The sequence below is a fragment of the Pelobates fuscus genome, chromosome 7, assembly GCF_036172605.1.
Source record: "Pelobates fuscus isolate aPelFus1 chromosome 7, aPelFus1.pri, whole genome shotgun sequence".
Classification (NCBI taxonomy): domain Eukaryota; kingdom Metazoa; phylum Chordata; class Amphibia; order Anura; family Pelobatidae; genus Pelobates; species Pelobates fuscus.
Window position 1 is genome coordinate 207,081,673 of NC_086323.1, and position 23,509 is coordinate 207,105,181.

The following is a 23,509-nucleotide window of genomic DNA, read 5'->3' on the forward strand; positions in this document are numbered from 1 at the left end:
TCGATAAAATTGTTTCCTGGTTTCCCAAACTTGGCTTGGTTTGTGGAATCTGGAATGTCTGACCTCATCTTGGTTCTGCCAATTGTCACCTCTCTAGTTCTCTCTGTGGTGCCTCTCTAGGGGCACTCATGTTCAATCTGATTATTACAAGGATTGGTAACATAAATCTATCCTGCGCTTGTACTCCGTGTCTAGCTCTGACCTATTCTCTAGTTAGGGTTAGGTCTTCCCTGACATTAAGCTGCAGATTTCTGGTCTACAATATCTGTGGCTCCCATGGAGATAGAATGCAGTTATAGTAACAGAAGGAACCTGTCACCTCGTTATGTCTTCCTGGAGGTTAACAGCAAATAAATGATTCAGTGATGGCATTTTAGACACTATGAAAACTAAGTGATGTTCTACCTTATAGACTCACATAGTGTCTTTCTATCATGATGTCATGATATATCACACCATTCTGATATCATCACCCCTTATAAAAACCTAACCATTATTTATTCAGTTAAAACGTATAATAAAGTTTGTAATTAAGTTGTAGCGGACTGGACCCTGCACCAGAATCTGCCCCAGTTTCCTGGAGGGGACTGCTTGCTTGCCTCCTGCCCAGTGATTATGGTCCCGGGATCCTTTAAAGAACTATATTTGGGCATCATGGGGTTTATAATGCTGTCCCTGGCCCTTTAAATACTCTGGAGCAGTGTTTGTACTTTTAAACTGGCACTTTGAATGCTGTTGAAGTGCCAAAGTAGTCGAAGTGCCGAAGTCGTCAAAGTGGCCGCCATTTCGGGACTTCGACACGTGTTTGCAGCCATTTTAATTCCCAAACAGCGGTGTTTTGCCGTCGAGTGTCTGGAACTAAAATCGGACACTCGGGTAGGCGAACACCGCTGAGACCTCCAGACCTCCATAAATCCGTACCGAAAGTCCCTTCGTTCGGTAGACAAACTAAGTGAACTATGGGGATTCATCCAAACCTCAGGATATCCATGGATGGCAAGCCGTTCGGGAATTTTAATATACGAACAGAGACCGACCGCAAGGCCAAAACTTATGGAACTGTTTTGGGCATGAAAATGTGCCTGCGGTCAGTCATAAAGGACTTATACCTATCTCCCGAACGGCTGAACGGATTCGAATGATTTTTGGGTATGTTTGTATTTGGAATGTGTTTTATTGGAATATTTTATTAATATTGGATGTATGGTTTTAGAGTTATGAAAATTGGGTAAAAAGTATGTTTTAAACTGTACGTATAATTGGGTTACCTCTCAGGCTAAGGAGAGGAGATGTGTGGGATGTAACCATTGTGTGATTGGGTAATGTACTAATTGTTGTGGATCCCTCCCTTGCATGGGAGAATGTCTTAAAAGGAGGTTGTGTGAATAAACCTAGAGTTCCTGTTTAACCCTCAAAGTGAAGTGTCGTCTCATTCTTGGGGGAGGATTTATTGTATGCTGTTCCAGTTTGACTGCTAGGAGTGTAAACCTATTCGTATGGTTTCCTATTCAACTGTCTACAGCATTCATATGCTTGAGAGGATTTATATGCTTCTTCGGTTCGGCGATTGTGGTGTCTGCTACAGTGCTTGGAGTCCTCAGGAAGCGCTAGGAGCATCCTTTAACGGAGGTACCCAGTCAGGGTGCCAGGTGATCCGTTACATAAGTCATCAGTGAAAAAAATGTGGGGACTGACTGCAGAGCACCCAAGCCACAAAAATAAACCATAAACGTCAACTTTAAATCTTAAAGGATTATTCCAAGCACCTTTAAAACTTCAGTATTTGCTAACTGCCGAATGTGTAGGTCCACCTCCGGCAGAGTCATTAGCCAGCATGGAGCTTTAGTTCTGGACTGGCTAATGTCAATCCTGTGCACAGACACTCCTTCATTGGCCGAGAGCGATCACTGATGCTCTCAACCAGCAGGACCAGGATCTGACTTTTGCAGCCCTGAAGAAGCTAGATATTGTTCAACAAGCATGAAAGAACACCTGACATCCGTCATGACCCAGGTAAGAGGCAACTCTTTGCAGAAGGGTCTGCCCATACCAGGGAAGGGCACTAGGATACTCCAAACATAATCTTAGTGGGTATCATGCTTGGAGTAACCCTTTAAAATGTCACTGGGTGACAGAAGCATCCACCTCAGGTGCCAAAGATTTTAGGTATGCAGCCAATTAAATCAATCACAATTTGTTTCTTAACGGACAATGAGAAATCAAATTAAAGGGACACTGAGCACCAAAACCACTACAGCTTAATGTAACAGTCCTGCTGCAAAAAGCCAATCCCTATAGGTTGGTAATTGTAAACAAACTAACTCACGCTTATAATAAGGGATGTAAATGTAGGAAAATCTAGAGGGAAAGAGATATAATAGAAACGATGGTGTAGTATATATGGACTGGATGGTTTTAGAGAGAAGAGTTATATTGTAACTCAATTTATTCCCTCCAGAATGAAATCAATCTGGGATTGCGGGAAAAGCTCAGATTTCTCAGCATAATAAAGGATGCGAAGCGACTAAATTTTTCCTTGAGAAATCTTGGATACTTCGAAATAACTACTTTTGGTTTAATGAGACATTCTATTTGCAAATCTGTGGAACGGCGATGGGCACCAGGTTTGCACCCAGCTACGCCAATTTGTTCATGTCATACTGGGAACATTTGTTTATATTTGGCGACTGTAGGTGGGGTGCAAGCCTGGTGTCCTACCATCGTTATATAGATGATATCTTTTTCGTTTGGAAGGGCAGCAGTGAATCCCTCGACCTCTTTTTTTCATATATTGAAGACAATGATTGGGGTATTAAGCTCACCAAAAACAGCAGTAAGAACGCTGTTGAATTTCTCGACCTCAACATTTTTATCGAGAGTAACACCATTAAGACCAGTACCTTTTTCAAAAAGGTCGATGTAAATAGTTACATCGAAGGCAACAGTTGCCACTATTCACCCTGGCTCCTTAATGCACTGAAGGCACAACTTCTCAGAATACGACGCAACTGCACTGATTTTACTGTGTTTCACAATCAAGCACAGAAAATCATGACGGACTTCTCGGATAAGGGTTATGACAAACAGCTACTACATAACGCCTATGAGGAGATAAGTCTCAGAGAAAGAGAATCTCTCTTACAATATAAAGTAAAACCAACTACCTCTGCAGATAGTGAATTGGCCTTCATTTGCGATTTCAACATACAGAGCCAACAGGTTAAAAAAGTAATTCAGAAACACTGGCCTATCCTCAAAAATGATGAGATACTAAATACTCTCCTACCGGAACAGCCTAAAATTATCTATAGGGGGTCTCCAACTTAAAGAATAGTCTCTCTAATAACAATTCAACTAGAGCCAAAGAAGCGTTAAACCCCTTTAATGAGTCTAAAGGTTTCTATGGTTGTGGGGTCTGTGGGGCCTGTAGGAATACCAGCAATCCTAAAAGAGTAATTAGGGAATTTGCGGACCCTAATGATCCCAAGAGGAACTATAAAATAAAGGACATCATTACTTGTCATACCAAAAGAGTAATATACATGCTGACGTGCCCTTGTGGCCTCTTATACATTGGGCGGACAATACGCCCTTTGCAGGTGAGAATACAGGAGCACGTCAGAAATGTAAGAAACGGATTCATAAAGCACAACGTATCACTTCACTTTAAAAATATACATAACAGTGACCCAAAAGGTATACAATTTATGGGCATCCAGAAAGTAGTCACGGACTGGAGAGGTGACGATCTAGTAAGGAAAATGGGCAAGGCTGAGATTAAATGGATTTTTGATTTAGATACTCTACACCCTAGAGGTCTTAACCAAGACTTTGAGCTTTGTCATTTTTTATAGATTTATTTACCATTTATGTTTTTTTTATTTTTTTTTTGCCTTTCATCTCAGCCATCCCATAACCTTTACTATGATGAGCTATTAAGTTTGTGACTCTATTTACTGTTTTTTAACAAATAACTACTAGTGTACCTCTTTAAGACAATGACACCACTGAATATGTTCGTAAATATTCTAATATTTTCTATATATGATTATTAAACAGATTATTCCATGTGAATGAAATTTGCCTATAATTTATACACTTATATCTCGTTAAGAATGAACTGATTCTGTATCCCTTTAAGGTAGAAAGGACATTGGAGATTTACCTATGCATTCAACATTTGATGCAAAGGGTTAAAATGGCAATTTATTCACACAGCAAAGATATGTTGCTGTTTAAATAAAAGGAACTCATCATATTCCTTTTTTTACATTTATTTCATTTGTCTCATTGTCTTATCGAGCATATTTATGGAGTCAAGATGAAAACTGATCTCCTTTTTCTTTCCCTCTATGTTCGTCTATGCTATGTTGAATACAATAATGCAATGAGTGAGTTCGGGGCTTGCCAATGACAAATATGGCGGCTACGATCGAAACGGAAGTGACGTTGCGGTAAGCGCGATACGTCACTTCCGGTATTACGAACTTTCACAACAGCTGATTGAAATATCCCTTGCCATATTCGGCAAACCGGAAGACACCAGGAACCAATAGGAAAGGACTCTCTGGGTATTTAACCAGCGGGAAACACAAGCAGGACACCGATTGAAAAAGCCCTTTACATAAGGTGAAACGCGTCTCGGAAGAGGACTCATTTCTGCACCATTTATTTATGGGAGCTTTTTATTTTGCATCTTATGTAAGTGTTTTATAATAAATTTATTTTTTATATTTGAGTCCACGACCTGCATCCATTTCCTGCTAACAAGAAGAGTAGTGCCCTCTTAAAGGCACACTATCTATTAAACTGAGAGCCCAGTTCGGATTGGCTCTTTTAAAGGTGAGCAAGTATTTGTAATTGTTCAGATACCATTTTGGGGTTGAGGATAATACACTAGGACTCCGGTCCATTGTCCTTTCTTTGAGGATTGATACACAGCAACTGAAGAAGCCTGGTATTTGCTTTATAATACCCCTGCGCTTATGATTTGAGCCTCTCTCTCTCAGGCTCTGCACCATGTGAGTTTGTTACAATATAACTCTTCTCTCTAAAACCATCCAGTCCATATATACTACACCATCGTTTCTATTATATCTCTTTCCCTCTAGATTTTCCTACATTTACATCCCTTATTATAAGGGTGAGTTAGTTTGTTTTATTTTTTAGCGCTCCACTGGGTCTTGTTTGTTGTGACCTTTCTACTCTCATCACCCCACTGTTCCGCATGTTATTGTGTTAAGGTTTGGAGGTACCTTCACGTGTGTTGAGCTGCTTAGTTGAACTAGGTTCTTCATTCCATTACTATTTGAGCGCCTTTATAGCACGGTTTTTTTGTTACTATTTTCTGGTAATTGTAAACACTGTGTCACATCCTGTCCTGTTCTGCGGAGATGCCTGGCCTTTTACAATTTGTATTTAGTTTTTTCTTGGTGTTTCTGGTTTTCTATTCAATGTCAGGTTTTCCTTATATTGGGTTTTCTGGATTTATTCCTGTATTCCGTTCCTGGAATTCCCAGTCTCCTGGATTCCTTTAAATGTTTGTTTTATGTTGCCACACCCGTTCCTTTTCCATTAATCCTTTTGTTTCAGTTTAGTTCCTGTTTCCGTTATGTATTGTGTACATGTTCTGGGTTTTGCTTTCTATCCTTCTCCGGTTCTGGGTTCTACTAGTTTTGTCTTGTTTTCTTGTTTGGTGCCTCTCCTAGTCTTGCCTTGTTTCTAGTACTGGAAACATCTCAGCATATCATCTGCTCCTCGCATCCGTATAAGCTACAACAGGGTCTTGGTATGTGGTCGCACAAACGCTGGTGCTCAACACCAGGGGGCGTGCGGTTACCCAGCACCAGGCCTTACTGATCCACTTCCACGCTGAAGACTCCTCATCAACTACATCAGGCACAGGGGTCCTTGTCTAGGGACTGCCCCCCGTGACACTGGTTTGTACCTGATATTAACTGCTACTAACTAATGTGTTAGGATGATTCTTGCTAGAGGAGAACCAATCTTCCAGCAACAAATTATTGAATCAAATGGAAATGGTCACTAATACACTGGGTAAGCTTGAAGTCGATAATACCACTGACACCAGACACACACGAGCCAACAAATCAGACCTGCTTTCAGTGTTTCATTTTTATTATTTGGGATCAGGCTTTTAAACTGCAATTTTTTCAACATCCATGGCATTTGAGGCATATACATGTTTTAGAGTTTCGTCATATTTCATTTTTAATAATATGAATTTCTGTAAATTTCTACATGGACAATCAGGTTTTAGTTGGGGCGATATAACACTATAAATTAAAAAAAATCAAGCTTGCTATAAAAAGGTACTGTACACCCTGAAAATAAAATATGGCACACAACAACACTGTTTAAACATATATTAAATAATGCGTTATTATATCTTTCAGGTTTTATAACCATTAAAAGCTCCAACACAAACCAAAAAATGTCAAACTGTTTACAAATATTTACAAATGTAACTGAGCAGAGGTGAGCGTTGATCTATACAATGTATTATCATAGAGTGTTAGCGCTTTGGGGATGTTTAAAGAGAAAACTGACCTTCCAGTTAAGTAAATAAACAATTACAAACAGTACCATCTTGTTGTTATCCTACATGTTACAGGACTTTGAAGAAACCATCCAAATCCTCCTTTTAGTCCACTCACGTTAGGGGTGAATGAATGGAATTTGCTCCCTAGACATTGACTTGTAGAGTTATACTGGTGGACTTCGAGGGTTGCAAAGACAGTAGCAACTAGCTATGAAACACAAAAAATGAATGATGTTTTTGATTATACACATAGAACATCCATTTTCCTTATATTTATACAGATCACGAAGTGTCAGGTAGCAAAGTTTCCCAGATTTCTTTACCCTCATTCGTTTATGTAAGATGATTTCCAAGAGAAACATTTCTCAACTGTGTTAGATACGTAATATCCATCTAACGTTCCCATAATTGCTATGCCACAATACCCACTGAAAGCTGCACAGTCTGAGAAGCCGAAAAAGGAATCTACTCGAATGTGCTTTGAGGGAAGGTGTACAATTACCATGTCTAGAGCAGTAATTCCTGGTGTTCATTTGTGATGAACGCCTATTATATTGGCAAGTGTATGTCTGAATAGTGATTGGCTAATCAGAGAGGCTGTTTTTATTGGATACCGTGCACTTTGGGGGATGATTGTATTTTAAGAATGTTTTCTAAAGAGAGCATCACTGAAATACGATATTTAAAATCACTTATTTGTATCTGCTACTTGGTGAGTGACATGCGTACCTTGTAGTCAGGACTTGGTTTAATACTGTTAGAAAACCTCTCAAATGCCTTATCTGTAGAAGTCACCATTAAAGCCTGTGGGATTTTTTGGTTGATACATTTTTTTAAGTTTTTCAAACCGTATTGAATCAGTTGGAAAGCTTATTAAATCGAGGCCAATATGCCAATTTATATGAAGCAGATGCCATGTTATAGTGAAGGCTAACATGTAATACAGTTTGTGTTGAGATCAATTGCCAGAATTAGATAAAGAAATTGCAAGCAGAGTCCATTGCCGGCGATCCTCTATCTAAACATAATGCCAACTTTTTTGATAATTCATCCACCTTTAGGAAGACTAAAACAAACTCATCCAATGCACTCAAGTGATTAGTACAGCAATCTGCTGGCATCGATTCACAGCAAAGAGAAAACACAGGTAAACACTAGATACGTTATTTTACTATCTGGCTGACGATAAATGTAAATTATACTTTGACCATGAAGTTTTTAGAGATATCACAAATCCCATGGACATCTCCTGAATAAATTACCACGTGTCTTATTCACATGTTGTTATGGTTACGCTGCTTGTATGAGCACGGTTTCAAAAATAATTCGACGTTAAAAAGAATTTCCTTAATACAAAGCTGAAATACAGATATGTATGTCATAGTAAATTGTGTAGTGCCCACTGAGAAATTGTTTACAGGTATAGATTGTAGATTTTAATCTTTGTTTGAATGGAATAAGGAGATTTTCATAGAAAACATACGAAATTTAAAATGCCTATAATATAATTTCTTTGATTGTCAGACAGATAGTAATTCTACTTCCATTTTAGCAGTGTTACTGCCATTTCAATATTCCATGGTGTCCGTTTATTTGTGATACACCCAGTCCTCTTGCCTCTTCAATGGTTTAAACTGGGTCTTCTTTTGAGAAGGTTCCTGGAAGACGGGGGTCAGATGGTGGCAAACGTTCGATGTCCGATGTTGGAGTTGAACTACAAAGAAAAATGGTAAAAGTAATGAAAGATAAGATTAATAATCTCAGCGACAGAAAACGTTACTGCAAAAAAAAATAGGTTTTCCGTTGGCCTACATTAAAACATACAACATACTAAATAAGGAATGTTGCCATATTTTTTAGAATCCATTTTTTATGTCCCAGGTTAAATCATAAATAAAGCCGAGTGTGAAGGAAGAGAATATTACATATTATTACGAAGACATAATGTTCTCAAACCCTTTACCATCTTGTATCTGTGACCAAAGCAACTTCGCCAATGACTTTAGGAGGAGCCTGCTTGCCAGCCTCTTGCCCTGTGACCCTGTGTCCCCCAGGGGCTGTCTATAACAGGAGAGTAGCCTTGATATAGTAATAGTCTGAGAGATGTGAAGGGAACCGGAATAAGTAAGATATCTATATCTCACAGAGCTGAGGGAAGAGAAGTATTTGGTAAGTCCAAGTGGGTATAGTTATCCCTCCTATCCCCTCTAAACTCCAAACAAAATTCATTAAACTCCATTAATATGAATCAGTCCCGCATAGAGTTTTATTGGGGGAAATTAAATGAATCCAGGGACTATTTAAGGTGACAATGTGTGAATATACAGGCGGCCTATTTATATTATTATTTCTAGTGTGTAAGGAGGTTAAAGAGTTAGGAACTAATGTACTAGTCCAGATCTGTAGGGATTCCCAAATTCAATAGATCTGGACTATTAGTGAAAAATAGAATGTTTCATTTCAAGCTATATGCCTAATAAGATATTAAGCCAGGGACCCTCATTCAGTGTTAAACGGCTCAAAAATAGTTAAACACTGAATGAAGGGTCAGGGCCAAGAGACTCCAGACACTATAACCACTCCAATGAGATGAATTGGTTTTAGTGCCTACAAAGTCCCTTTGAGTTGACGAGCATTTATCAAACTCTAGAAAGCCTTGAATATTCTAGTTGCCTAGTAAAATGGCCAAATAATGAATGGAGGGGAAACCACTTAATGCTTTACTGCAGGGTGGAAAGGATGGAGACGCAGTCAAAGTGTTAGTCTTTGCCAGCTCTGCATACACAGACAGTCACAAAATGCTGATGAATGACGATGAATGTTGACGCATGAAGACAGTGGCTCACATAACACGTGCAAGCTGACATACTGTTACCTTTGGTGACTGGAAAATGAGACTTTCCAGAAGAAATCTTGGGACTATTCTTCTGAAGAGGCTCAGGAAATAAAAAAGGTAAACGGGGGGAAAGAGACAATTCAGCAAAGAGCTTAATAAAATATTACACCTGTACTTTAGTAAGGAGTACAATATGTCTGTGTCATGCAAACAATGCTTCGAGCTGAGTCCACCTACAATTATATAGTTATTGTCATCTGCATATTTGTATATATATTTATGCATTTTTTATATCATCCTTTCAATTTGTGTATTTTTTTGAATAATTTCATAGCATATTAAACATTTATATAAAGTTTGTTTTGTATTTATATCATTTTCCATTTACTTTTATTTACATTTATTTTGTTTATGTTTTCAGTATATTTTACCCCCTAATTACAATATATTTAGAATTTATAAAAGAAGCATTCAAATAGAGGGTTGGTGGTGCCCACGAGTCTACCAATTGCAAGCCCAATGAATTTAAAAATAGGAAGTTAAAGTTAGAAGAGTACAAATTAGACATGTACGAAAATTTAGATTGAGCTCACTTGTAGGATCCACAGGTTAAACAATTCAGAACTGATTCGTTTCACAATTACCAGGAATTGTATGCAGACAAATCACTTGAATCAAATGTTTGCATGTCTAGTACAGTTATTGTAGTCTCCTGGTTCACTAATGTAAGGGGTTGTAATAAAGGAGGAGTGATTTTAATGGTTTTATTCTTGTGAGAATATTGTAGAATTAAGTACAGCAAAATTCCTTTTTACCTCCAGATTCGATCTTGCCTTTTTGAGGACATCATGCGTTCTGTTAACTGAATAAATAAACAAATAAACAAATAAATAGATAGAAAGATAGACGGATACATTCATATGTAGGCCTAGTTCAAAAACATAGAAGGGGTGGGGCAGGATTCCATTTTTTCTCCAATGGGAGGCTACTTCTCCAGGAGAACCCCAACTTCATTATATCTGGTGTCTCCTGCTAAGCTGTATGTTGGGATACAGTCGTCAGATGTTGAGTAAAATACTGGCCCCCGCTGACTGTCACTATAAGAGGGACACCAAGGGTGAAATAGAGATCAAATAACCCTCCCTCATGTCTTCCATCGACTTTTTCCCGGTTTCATCTCTTCGCCCTGTCTCACCTCTTTCGTTGTCTTTTCCCTTCGGTTTCTCCTGTAACCTAATGTTCTTATTCAATTTCCTATGGAGTCTTTATTACTCAAATACATCTTGGTCCCAATACATTCAGTCACTTATTTAAAGGTTTCTTTTCACCCTGTCGACCCCTCACTTACTATTTTCCTTGTTATTTTTACCTGTTTCATTTAATAATTATTTTTCTTTTGTTTTTTCCACTCTCTCTCTTTATGTCTTCTCTCTAATCGGACTTTGTCTCCTTTGGAATTTCTCTTGTGACATACACAAATCTCCCTTTGTCCTGTCCCAAACCAAACATTACTGGCTAACTGAGTCCATAGATGGACATCCTGATAAAATATACATTGATTGAACAATGCGTTAAATCCCATACCCATTCTAATTATCTAACAGCACTGGGAAGGTACTAGTTATTGAGACAGAAGAAGGCTCTGATGGTAGACAGGATGGAGCTTGCTGGTTGTCCCAAACCAAACATTACTGGCTAACTGAGTCCATAGATGGACATCCTAATTAAAAACACATCGATTGAACAATGCGTTAAATCCCATACCCATTCTAATTATCTTACAACACTGGGAAGGTACTAGTTATAGCAGACAGTAGAAGGCTCTGATGGTAGACAGGATGGAGCTGGCTGGTTGGAGTTATACCTGCCACGTATTGCAGGCAGCTACTGGCTGACATTGTTTGTTCCTGTTGGCATTGCATGCAAATTACAGGAAACACAACTTAGTTTGAAAGTGCAAAATGTGCCTACGTTGGCTGACAATGAAGTGCTCCATGCTTTCTTTTGCACGATTTGTACTTTTCAGACGATCCACCATTTCTTGAAGCCCTTTCTCCTGCTCTTTCAGCTTGGCTCTCAGCTGGCAAATCTCATCTTTCAAGGCCTGCTCCTGGTAAACAAAAAGGTTACACAAATGCATCACAACAGTTTTATTGCAAAAATAATACATTGTTGTTTTACGGATAGAGAGAAGAAACATTTTAATTATGGCTCAAAATACCAACTCGTGCAGTAGTTACTAGCAACTAGTATAAATGTGAGCAGGATATTGCCTTGCTGCAGAGGGATTTAGATAGATTGGATGACTGGGCACTAAAATGGCAGATTAAATTCAACGTAGAGAAATGCAAAGTTATGCACTTCGGGGTTAAGAATGCACAAGCAACTTACACCCTAAATGGTAGTGAACTAGGGATAACCACACACGAGAAGGATTTGGGAATTGTTATAGACAACAAATTAGGCAGCAATATGCAATGTCAATCTGCAGTTGCTAAGGTCAGTAAGGTTTTGTCATGTATAAATAGGGGCATAAATTCTCGGGATGAAAATATAATTTTGCCTCTTTATAAATCACTGGTAAGACCACACCTTGAATATGCTGTGCAATTTTGGGCACCTGTTCTAAAGAAAGATATTATGGCACTAGAAAAAGTGCAGAGACACCAGGGCTACACAATTGATAAAAGGAATGGAGCATTTTAGTTACGAAGAAAGGTTAAACAATTTTAATCTCTAGTTTGGAAAAACGGCGCCTCAGAGGGGATACGGTAACATTATACAAATATATTCGAGCCAGTACAAACCATTATCTGGAAATCTATTCATAAACAGGGCTATACATAGGACACAAGGTCACAAATTTAGGCTGGAAGAAAGGAGATTTCATCTGAGGCAAAGAAAAGGTTTTTTTTACAGTAAGAGCAATAAGGATATGGAATTCTCTGCCTGAAGAGGTGGTTTTATCAGTCTGTTTAAACTGCAATTGGATAAATACTTGCAAAAACATAACATACAGCGATATAATTTCTAATTAGTGTGGTAATAGCTGCTTGATCCAAGGAGACATCTGACTGCTATTTTGGGGTCAAGAAGGAACTTTTCCCTAGTTTGTTGCAAAATTGGAAACGCTTCAGACTAGGTTTTTTGCCTTCTTTTGGATCACCAGCAAAAACATATGAGAGGAAGGCTGAACTTGATGGACACAAGTCTTTTTTCAGCTATGTAACTATGTAACCCCTTAGTGACCAGACCGTTTTTCAATTTTCTTACGGTTAAGGACCAGGGCTGTTTTTACATTTCTGCGGTGTTTGTGTTTAGCTGTAATTTTAATCAAGGCAATGAGTGACCCTTAAAAGCACTCAGTACAGGCAGAGCATCGGAAGCCTGCCTGATGGCTTCCGATGCTCTGCCTCACTGCCAGGCTCCCTGTGGAGCAACCTGAAGTGATCGGTCCAAGGGGAGCGATCATCCGGTGTTCTCTGGGGGCCACCGGGAGTGAGGTGGGTATCAACATCGAGGCATGATCGCTTCCAGCGCTCTAATTCCCCACGGCCGTATCAGGTAGCTCCGCGGTCCCTAAGGACTGTTTTTTGGCGGACTGACCTTATATGTCCGCAGTCACTAAGGGGTTAAGCCTGGTTCTTGCGTTGTTAAAAACTTCACTAGATTGAGAACCATCGTTGTTTTTTATTTTTTTTAACAAGACATTTTTCCAATGTTGCAACTATCCAGATGATTCAAGATGTATGCATAAAAAAAGTATAGGGGATGATAAACTTAACATTAAACTCTTCTAGTGCCCTACTGGATTTACCCCACGGCAGCTGTGTAAACTAAACACCCTGCTCTTCTATTGTCCTACTGGATTTACCCCATGACAGCTGTGTAAACTAAACACCCTGCACATCTAGTGTCCTACTGGATTTACCCCACGACAGCTGTGTAAACTAAACACCCTGCTCTTCTAGTGTCCTACTGGATTTACCCCACGACAGCTGTGTAAACTAAACACCCTGCTCATCTAGTGTCCTACTGGATTTACCCCACGACAGCTGTGTAAACTAAACTTCCTGCTCTTCTAGTGTCCTACTGGATTTACCCTACAACAGCTGTGTAAACTAAACACCCTGCTCTTCTAGTATCCTACTGGACTTACCCCACGACAGCTGTGTAAACTAAACACCCTGCTCTTCTAGTATCCTACTGGATTTACTCTACAACAGCTGTGTAAACTAAACACCCTGCTCTTCTATTGTCCTACACGACAGCTGTGTAAACTAAACTCCCTGCTCTTCTAGTGTCCTACTGGATTTACCCCATGACAGCTGTGTAAACTAAACACCATGCTCTTCTAGTGTCCTACTGGATTTACCCCACGACAGCTGTGTAAACTAAACACCCTGCTCTTCTGGTGTCCTACTGGATTTACCCCACGACAGCTGTGTAAACTAAACACCCTGCTCTTCTAGTGTCCTACTGGATTTACCCCACAACAGCTGTGTAAACTAAACTCCCTGCTCTTCTATTGTCCTACTGGATTTACCCCATGACAGCTGTGTAAACTAAACACCCTGCTCTTCTAGTGTCCTACTGGACTTACCCCACGACAGCTGTGTAAACTAAGCACCCTGCTCATCTAGTGTCCTACTGGATTTACCCCACGACAGCTGTGTAAACTAAGCACCCAGCTCATCTAGTGTCCTATTGGATTTACCCTACGACAGCTGTGTAAACTAAGCACCGTGCTCTTCTAGTGTCCTACTGGATTTTCCCCATGACAGCTGTGTAAACTAAGCACCCTGCTCATCTAGTGTCCTATTGGATTTACCCTACAACAGCTGTGTAAACTAAGCACCCTGCTCATCTAGTGTCCTACTGCATTTACCCCACGACAGCTGTGTAAACTAAACTCCCTGCTCTTCTATTGTCCTACTGGATTTACCCCACGACAGCTGTGTAAACTAAACTCCCTGCTCTTCTAGTGTCCTACTGGATTTACCCCACGACAGCTGTGTAAACTAAACACCCTGCTCATCTAGTGTCCTACTGGATTTACTCTACAACAGCTGTGTAAACTAAACACTCTGCTCTTCTAGTGTCCTACTGGATTTACCCCACAACAGCTGTGTAAACTAAACACCCTGCTCTTCTAGTGTCCTACTGGATTTACCCCACAACAGCTGTGTAAACTAAACTCCCTGCTCTTCTAGTGTCCTACTGGATTTACCCCACGACAGCTGTGTAAACTAAACTCCCTGCTCTTCTAGTGTCCTACTGGATTTACCCCACGACAGCTGTGTAAACTAAACACCCTGCTCTTCTAGTGTCCTACTGGATTTACCCCACAACAGCTGTGTAAACTAAACTCCCTGCTCTTCTATTGTCCTACACGACAGCTGTGTAAACTAAACTCCCTGCTCTTCTATTGTCCTACTGGATTTACCCCATGACAGCTGTGAAAACTAAACACCCTGCTCTTCTAGTGTCCTACTGGATTTACCCCACAACAGCTGTGTAAACTAAACTCCCTGCTCATCTAGTGTCCTACTGGATTTACCCCACAACAGCTGTGTAAACTAAACACCCTGCTCTTCTAGTGTCCTACTGGATTTACCCCATGACAGCTGTGTAAACTAAACTCCCTGCACTTCTATTGTCCTACTGGACTTACCACATGACAGCTGTGTAAACAAAACACCCTGCTCTGGCCTAGGGTTTTTAAAAGATAATACACATTTCATCTAAACTCCCTGCTCTTCTATTGTCCTACACGACAGCTGTGTAAACTAAACTCCCTGCTCTTCTATTGTCCTACTGGATTTACCCCACGACAGCTGTGAAAACTAAACACCCTGCTCTTCTAGTGTCCTACTGGATTTACCCCACAACAGCTGTGTAAACTAAACTCCCTGCTCTTCTATTGTCCTACTGGATTTACCCCACGACAGCTGTGAAAACTAAACACCCTGCTCTTCTAGTGTCCTACTGGATTTACCCCACAACAGCTGTGTAAACTAAACTCCCTGCTCATCTAGTGTCCTACTGGATTTACCCCACAACAGCTGTGTAAACTAAACTCCCTCCTCTTCTAGTGTCCTACTGGATTTACCCCACGACAGCTGTGTAAACTAAACACCCTGCTCTTCTAGTGTCCTACTGGATTTACCCCACGACAGCTGTGTAAACTAAACACCCTGCTCTTCTAGTGTCCTACTGGATTTACCCCACGACAGCTGTGTAAACTAAACACCCTGCTCTTCTAGTGTCCTACTGGATTTACCCCATGACAGCTGTGTAAACTAAACTCCCTGCTCTTCTAGTGTCCTACTGGATTTACCCTACAACAGCTGTGTAAACTAAACTCCCTGCTCATCTAGTGTCCTACTGGATTTACCCCACGACAGCTGTGTAAACTAAACACCCTGCTCTTCTAGTGTCCTACACGACAACTGTGTAAACTAAACTCCCTGCTCTTCTATTGTCCTACTGGACTTACCCCACGACAGCTGTGTAAACTAAGCACCCTGCTCATCTAGTGTCTTATTGGATTTACCCTACGACAGCTGTGTAAACTAAGCACCGTGCTCTTCTAGTGTCCTACTGGATTTACCCCATGACAGCTGTGTAAACTAAGCACCCTGCTCATCTAGTGTCCTATTGGATTTACCCTACAACAGCTGTGTAAACTAAGCACCCTGCTCATCTAGTGTCCTACTGGATTTACCCCACGACAGCTGTGTAAACTAAGCACCCTGCTCATCATTGGATTTACCCTACGACAGCTGTGTAAACTAAGCACCGTGCTCTTCTAGTGTCCTACTGGATTTACCCCACGACAGCTGTGTAAACTAAACACCCTGCTCATCTAGTGTCCTACTGGATTTACTCTACAACAGCTGTGTAAACTAAACACTCTGCTCTTCTGGTGTCCTACTGGATTTACCCCACAACAGCTGTTTAAACTAAACACCCTGCTCTTCTAGTGTCCTACTGGATTTACACCACGACAGCTGTATAAACTAAACACCCTGCTCTTCTAGTGTCCTACTGGATTTACCCCACAACAGCTGTGTAAACTAAACACCCTGCTCTTCTAGTGTCCTACTGGATTTACCCCACAACAGCTGTGTAAACTAAGCACCCTGCTCATCTAGTGTCCTACTGGATTTACCCCACGACAGCTGTGTAAACTAAAGTCCCTGCTCTTCTATTGTCCTACTGGATTTACCCCACGACAGCTGTGTAAACTAAACTCCCTGCTCTTCTAGTGTCCTACTGGATTTACCCCACGACAGCTGTGTAAACTAAACACCCTGCTCATCTAGTGTCCTACTGGATTTACTCTACAACAGCTGTGTAAACTAAACACTCTGCTCTTCTGGTGTCCTACTGGATTTACCCCACAACAGCTGTGTAAACTAAACACCCTGCTCTTCTAGTGTCCTACTGGATTTACAGCACGACAGCTGTATAAACTAAACACCCTGCTCTTCTAGTGTCCTACTGAATTTACCCCACAACAGCTGTGTAAACTAAACACCCTGCTCTTCTAGTGTCCTACTGGATTTACACCACGACAGCTGTATAAACTAAACATCCTGCTCTTCTAGTGTCCTACTGGATTTACCCCACAACAGCTGTGTAAACTAAACACCCTGCTCTTCTAGTGTCCTACTGGATTTACACCACGACAGCTGTGTAAACTAAACACCCTGCTCTTCTAGTGTCCTACTGGATTTACCCCATGACAGCTGTGTAAACTAAACTCCCTGCTCTTCTAGTGTCCTATTGGATTTGCCCTACAACAGCTGTATAAACTAAACACCCTGCTCTTCTAGTGTCCTACTGGATTTACCCCACAACAGCTGTGTAAACTAAACACCCTGCTCTTCTAGTGTCCTACTGGATTTACCCCACGACAGCTGTGTAAACTAAACTCCCTGCACTTCTATTGTCCTACTGGACTTACCACATGACAGCTGTGTAAACAAAACACCCTGCTCTGGCCTAGGGTTTTTAAAAGATAATACACATTTCATCTAATAGATGGTGCTAAATACTAGATATGCTTTATATTTGCCAATTATCAAGCAGTGCTGACCTCCTTTTTTTGCTGAGCAGCATTCGGCATGTTGGGCAGAGCCGCTCTCCAAAACATGCTGATCAGGGAGCCACATTCCTCCAGAATTTTTTGCAAGGTGTTTGTAGTAGAAAAAAGCTTTGTGATACTTCCATACTCTCGCGCCTAAATGGGAACAGATATTGTGGTGAAAGGAATGGGCTATTATTGGAGACACATGGAAAATATAAACTTTTACTAAACATGTTAAATAAGTATTCTAACTATCTACAGGGATTAATCACTTTCAGTGTCTCTGTCTTTAGAAACAGTTGATGTCCCGTCATGTAGTATGGTAAAGGGGACTGCTCACTAACTGTATAGGTTAGGTTACCCTTTTTTGCACAAAACATTCTGTTTTCCACTAAATTTATCTTAAAGGAACACTCCAGGAATCTCATTGAAGTTAGTTATGGTGCGTGGAGGTACTAGGTGCTCTCTTATCTGAAGAGGTTAATCATTTGCGAATGGTTTAATCCCAAAGTCATCTTAATTGTGGAAGTTCTCCTAACAACTCTATCTACTCCTCCAGCCCTGGTTCCAATGCAGTAGCCCTTCACAGGGGGCCATTGATAAGCTTAGAGTGTCAGCTATGCTCTCAGTCATAACTTTGTAATTGAGGTGAAGATATTATTGTGCCAAGTATATTCTTTAAATATTTAGCAAATGACATCTTTAACCAATATGGACAAGGCACAGCCAAGGCACACATTGCAAATGAGGAAGAACAGAAACATTGTTTCATTTCTCCTCTTGTCTGTATGCTGCCAACAACCAGGTGCAATGGGCAGAGCTTATAACAATGATTGACAGGGAGCTAAGATGGATGAATGTCATTTAGATCTCTAAAAAACATTCTGACGCTTTCTGTTGGCCCTTTTGGTTTGGCGTTTAATAGTGATAGAGCAGGCCATCTTCGTGTATCCATTCTTCATGCTTGTCTTCATGGCTTCTAAGGCCATACAAATTTCATTTACGATGCCAAAGTGATTGGGCAAGAGACCAAAGATGTCTCTAAAGTGAGGTGAACAGTGATTTGGGAACCCTTGGGTCAAATCACACATCCACAGACAATGGTAGTGATTGGACACTTGGGATTTCTTCTTAGGCGAAGTTGAAATTGGTTAGGCAGAAAATAATAGGTCCGATGAGTAATGCATTCATACTTTTCAACTCTATTATTGCTTTCCTCGCATTTTACACTTAAAAAATTCTCTATCTCATGATTGTTGTGAGATAAAACGAATAACCTTTCAGTGAGATCTGCATAGCTTGTCAACCATAGGAGCGTGGCATCTCTGTCGGCAGGCATAGATCATTTACTCTATTTGTGGCAGTTGCAGAGACAGCTTCTGTTGGAGTCCACATGCATGAGTTAAGTATCTAACATAGAACATTTTGGATATATATGCTTCTTCTCAATGTGCGAGTCAAAGCTAACCGGGAGAAGATAAAATGTAGTATACCCGCCAATACTGCCTACCAAGTGTCTTTAAAAGGGGCATGTCCATGCATAAAGTGGGTGACCCACTCCTTAACTGGGTGGACAGGCTGACCATTGAGGGAATCCATTTACCGATGATGGAATCCATTTTTGTGGTGACAGAAACCCAAAAATCGTGACTGTTTGAAAATAAAAAAGGACTGTTGGCTCCTGTGATGTAGTAACAAAAATCTATGTTGATTACTCTGCTGCGTACAGCAAGACCAAATATAGAGTGGGGGAAATTGTGATGGGAATGCTTTGTTATTACATCATATGCCAGCTTAGCCTATTGCCACCACAATTCATTATGACATATCGTAACTAGAAGTGCTAGCTAGCTACCATAATTATTCCTCTCAGTAGCACCAATAGCAATGTACGTCAATAATATTAACATGTTCTGTGAAAATTCTAGAATTGTATAATACCTTTGTTCCGTGGATGTCTAAGAAGGGTTTGTTAAGGGAAGACTGCATGAGAGCTTGGATTTTCTTCATTAATATATGACCATCTAGTAACTGCTGCTTCAAAGCACTGAAGTCATCAATGTGGCCAATGACATGACGACCATTTCTACTGGCAAACGAACCATCGTGAGCCTCCCCCTCCAGCTGATCTTCATTAATGTCCATAGATGATGGATAGCATTTCATGTCTAAAAAAACAAGAAATGTCAGTGTGTTACGCCAAATTCCAAATAATTAGCATTTAAATCTTTTTTTGTTGGGCGAGTCACACACTCACACCATGAGGCAAATGTGGGTCATCTACAATGAAGACATTCTTTCAGACCTTACATTCAATGTAATAACAGACGCAGAGGACACAAAGGGGGTGTGCATGGTCACAAGGGCAGTGTAGGTATGCTAAACAATATAAAAATAAAACAAGTCGATTTTGCTTTATATAATGGTCTAACCAAATGGCTTACAAAGTGTAACAATTGCACATATTTACTAATTTAAAGCAATGTCTGTTTGGAGCCACTAACAAGCTCAATGCATTGCGTGATGCATACACGGTGCTCTTTCCAATACAGTCTCATTCAAACTACAAGATTAAAGGGACACAAGTCATCAGAACAACTACAGCTTATTGTACAGTATGCAGCTTATTGTATAGTATACAGCTTATTGTACAGTATGCAGCTTATTGTACAGTATACAGCTTATTGTATAGTATACAGCTTATTGTATAGGATACAGCTTATTGTACAGTATGCAGCTTATTGTATAGTATACAGCTTATTGTATAGGATACAGCTTATTGTACAGTATACAGCTTATTGTATAGGATACAGCTTATTGTACAGTATACAGCTTATTGTATAGTATACAGCTTATTGTATAGGATGTGGTGGAATCTCAGTAAAAATACATTTACTAGGACAAGATTGCCACGTGGTATGTGCACTTGCAAATGTTGATGTATCGTTAGGTTGGTTGCACGTGGCAACGATACAATCAACAGTGTACTGAGCAAGTGTAGGAATACAGGATATACGAGTATTTCCCCTCCTCCATTGCGCTGGGCAAGCCATGTGGTCAAACAGGAATTTAGTCTCTATTCGGTTGATTAGATAAGAGTATGTGTAGGTTGAACTGATTATGGGAGGAGCTACATGCCTATATAAGGGACCTACACTGTATGATCAGGACTCAGACTTTGCTGTATTTTGGTGACATTAGTCCCTCTGAGTCCCGGTCGGTGAATCGAATAAAGAATCTCTTCCTTCCTGAAGAAACCTGTGTCCATCTCTCTGTGCTTGACTTCCGTCAGTTTCTCCGGTATCAAGGATACAGCTTATTGTACAGTATACAGCTTATTGTATAGTATACAGCTTATTGTACAGTATACAGCTTATTGTATAGTATACAGCTTATTGTACAGTATACAGCTTATTGTACAGTATACAGCTTATTGTATAGGATACAGCTTATTGAATTTGTTCTGGTGAGTAGAACCATTACCTTCAGGCTTTTTGCTGTAAACACTGTCTTTTCAGAGAAAATGCAGTGTTTACATTACAGCCTAGTGAGTGAGCTGTGTTTTCATTTTTACTGTATATATTGACCCCCAGCAGCACCCCATTTAAGCATGTTCTGGTGAGTGCAACCAACCCCCTGTTTTTTTCATATGTTTACATTACAGCCTAGTGATAACTTCACTGGCCAATCCTCCGATGGCTGCTAGAGGTGCCTCCCTGGGGCAGTGCTGCACAGTGTGACTGACATTCAGTGTCTCCACCCTCTGCATGCAGACACTGAACTTTCCTCATAGAGATGCATTGATTCAATGTTAAGGAGATGCTGATTGGCCAGGGCTGTGTTTTAATCCTGCTGGCTCTGCCCCTGATCTGCCTCCTTGACCGTCTCAGCCAATCCTACGGGAAAGTATTGTGATTGGCTGAGAGAATCACTTCTGATGATGTCAGCCAAGGAGGCAGATCAGGGGCAGAGCTAGCAGTTGAAGACTTGAACAAAAGTAAGATTTTATTATATTTAAGAGGGCAAGGGAAGAAAGGGGGGTCTAGAAGGTGGTTTAACACTTTAGGGTCAGGAATACATGTTTGTGTTCCTGACCCTATAGTGCTCCTTTAACAATGAAGAAAACACCTTTCAACAAAAAATACACCCAAACGATACAGTCACTAATCTTTATCCTAGCATCATGTATACATCAAAAACATCTCTTTAAATGACAAAGTTCCAATAAAGAACTGTTATTTTATTATTTGTTGTTCTGGAACTCTGTCTAGAATTATGAATCAGTGGGAGACTGCATTGCTTAACTGCAAGTTAACCTGAAAGTAATTGAATCAATATGTACAAAGATTCAGGGTCAGTGCAAGGACTACTGCTGCCCTATGCAAAGATCCATTTTGCCGCCGCCTCATGTCACTTATTCACTGACAGACACACACACTTACTGAGAGACACACACTCACTGACACACACACACAGAAACATACTAACAGACATACACTCACTCATTGACACACACACACACACAGACACTTACTGACAGATATACGCTAACTCACTGACAGACACACAAACACACACTCACTGACAGACATACACACACACACACACACTCACTTACAGACATACACACACACACACACAAACACACTCACTTACAGACATACACACACAGACACTCACTGACAAACATACACTCACTCACTGACAGACACAAACACAGGCAGGCAGACACTCACTGACAGACATTCACTCACTGACAGACACACACACAGACTCACTCACTGACTGACAGACACACCCACACACAAACACACACTCACTGACAGACATTCACTCACTGACAGACACACACAAACACACACTCACTGACAGACATTCCCTCACTGACAGACATACACACATATAGATGCGCACAAACACACTCACTGACAGACATCCGCTCACTGACAGACTCACTCACTGACAGACACACAAAAACACACTCACTGACAGACACACACTCACACTCACTGACAGACACACACACACACTCACTGACAGACACACACACGCTCACACTCAATAACAGAAACACACACTCATTGACAGACATGCACTCACACTCACTGGCAGACACACACACAGACGCTCACACACACTCACTGACAGACATGCACTCACTCACTGACCAAACAGACACACAAACAAACAATCACTGACAGACCCACACAGGCAGACACTCACCGACATACATACACTCACTGACAGACAGATAGACAGACACACACACACACACAGACAGACAATGACTGACAGACACTCACTGACATACATACAAAAAGTCACTGAAAGACACACACACACACTGACAGGCACACGCACACACACTTACTGACAGACATTTACAATTAGATATTCAGGTTGAATTGTGAAAATATAGGTATCGTAAAAATAGGATAATAATAAAAGGCTAGTTTTTGGTTATCAGGCAGAGTATTTTCTGATCTGCGGAAGAGGAAGTGATCTGGGACCGGTGTGGTCTGAGGGGAGTTACTAAAAGAACTCGATGGGAAGAAGGAAGGCGAGCAGTGCATACCATCATCTCACACAGGCGGAGAAGGGATTGGATCTACAAGGCCAAGCAACCATTCTGTCAATAAATTATAATATAAAAACATTTGCTACAACATATTAACTTAGTCTAAGGCAGGGGTTCCCAACCCAGTCCTCAAGTACCCCCTAACAATCCAAGATTTAGGGATTATCCAGTTGGGTCTAAAGTGTTTTTAGAAAGAAAGAAAAAAAAAACACTTTAAACACAGCAGGGTATCCATAAATCCTGGACTGTTAGGGGGTACTTGAGGACTGGGTTGGGAACCCCTGGTCTAAAGGATAAGAAAGTAGACCTTTCATGGTTTTTATCTAATATTAAGGTAACTTACAATCTATCTATTGATAACAGCTGGCAATGAGCGGCTTATAGTGATCACGAGTTTCTTGGAGGTCAGAAGGATTGACGAGAGTGGTTTGTTTAATT

General features: G+C 40.5%; 1 protein-coding gene across 7 annotated transcripts in view; it reads right to left on the bottom strand.

Annotated features, from left to right (window-relative positions):
- Positions 1-6,120: 6,120 nt before the first annotated feature.
- Positions 6,121-23,509, bottom strand: part of PDE4DIP (phosphodiesterase 4D interacting protein) — a 297,818-nt gene continuing 280,429 nt past the window's right edge. For 5 of the 7 annotated variants that reach the window (XM_063427119.1, XM_063427118.1, XM_063427113.1 and 2 more), the window contains 6 exons: positions 19,435-19,661; positions 17,503-17,646; positions 11,370-11,508; positions 10,214-10,260; positions 9,438-9,498; positions 6,121-8,276 (listed from right to left, as the gene is read on the bottom strand). In XM_063427119.1, the coding sequence (XP_063283189.1) occupies positions 8,152-8,276; positions 9,438-9,498; positions 10,214-10,260; positions 11,370-11,508; positions 17,503-17,646; positions 19,435-19,661 (743 nt within the window). In that variant the 3' untranslated portion in view covers positions 6,121-8,151. The remainder of the gene's footprint in view (positions 8,277-9,437; positions 9,499-10,213; positions 10,261-11,369; positions 11,509-17,502; positions 17,647-19,434; positions 19,662-23,509) is intronic. The other 2 variants (XM_063427114.1, XM_063427116.1) reach the window with 2 other exon arrangements.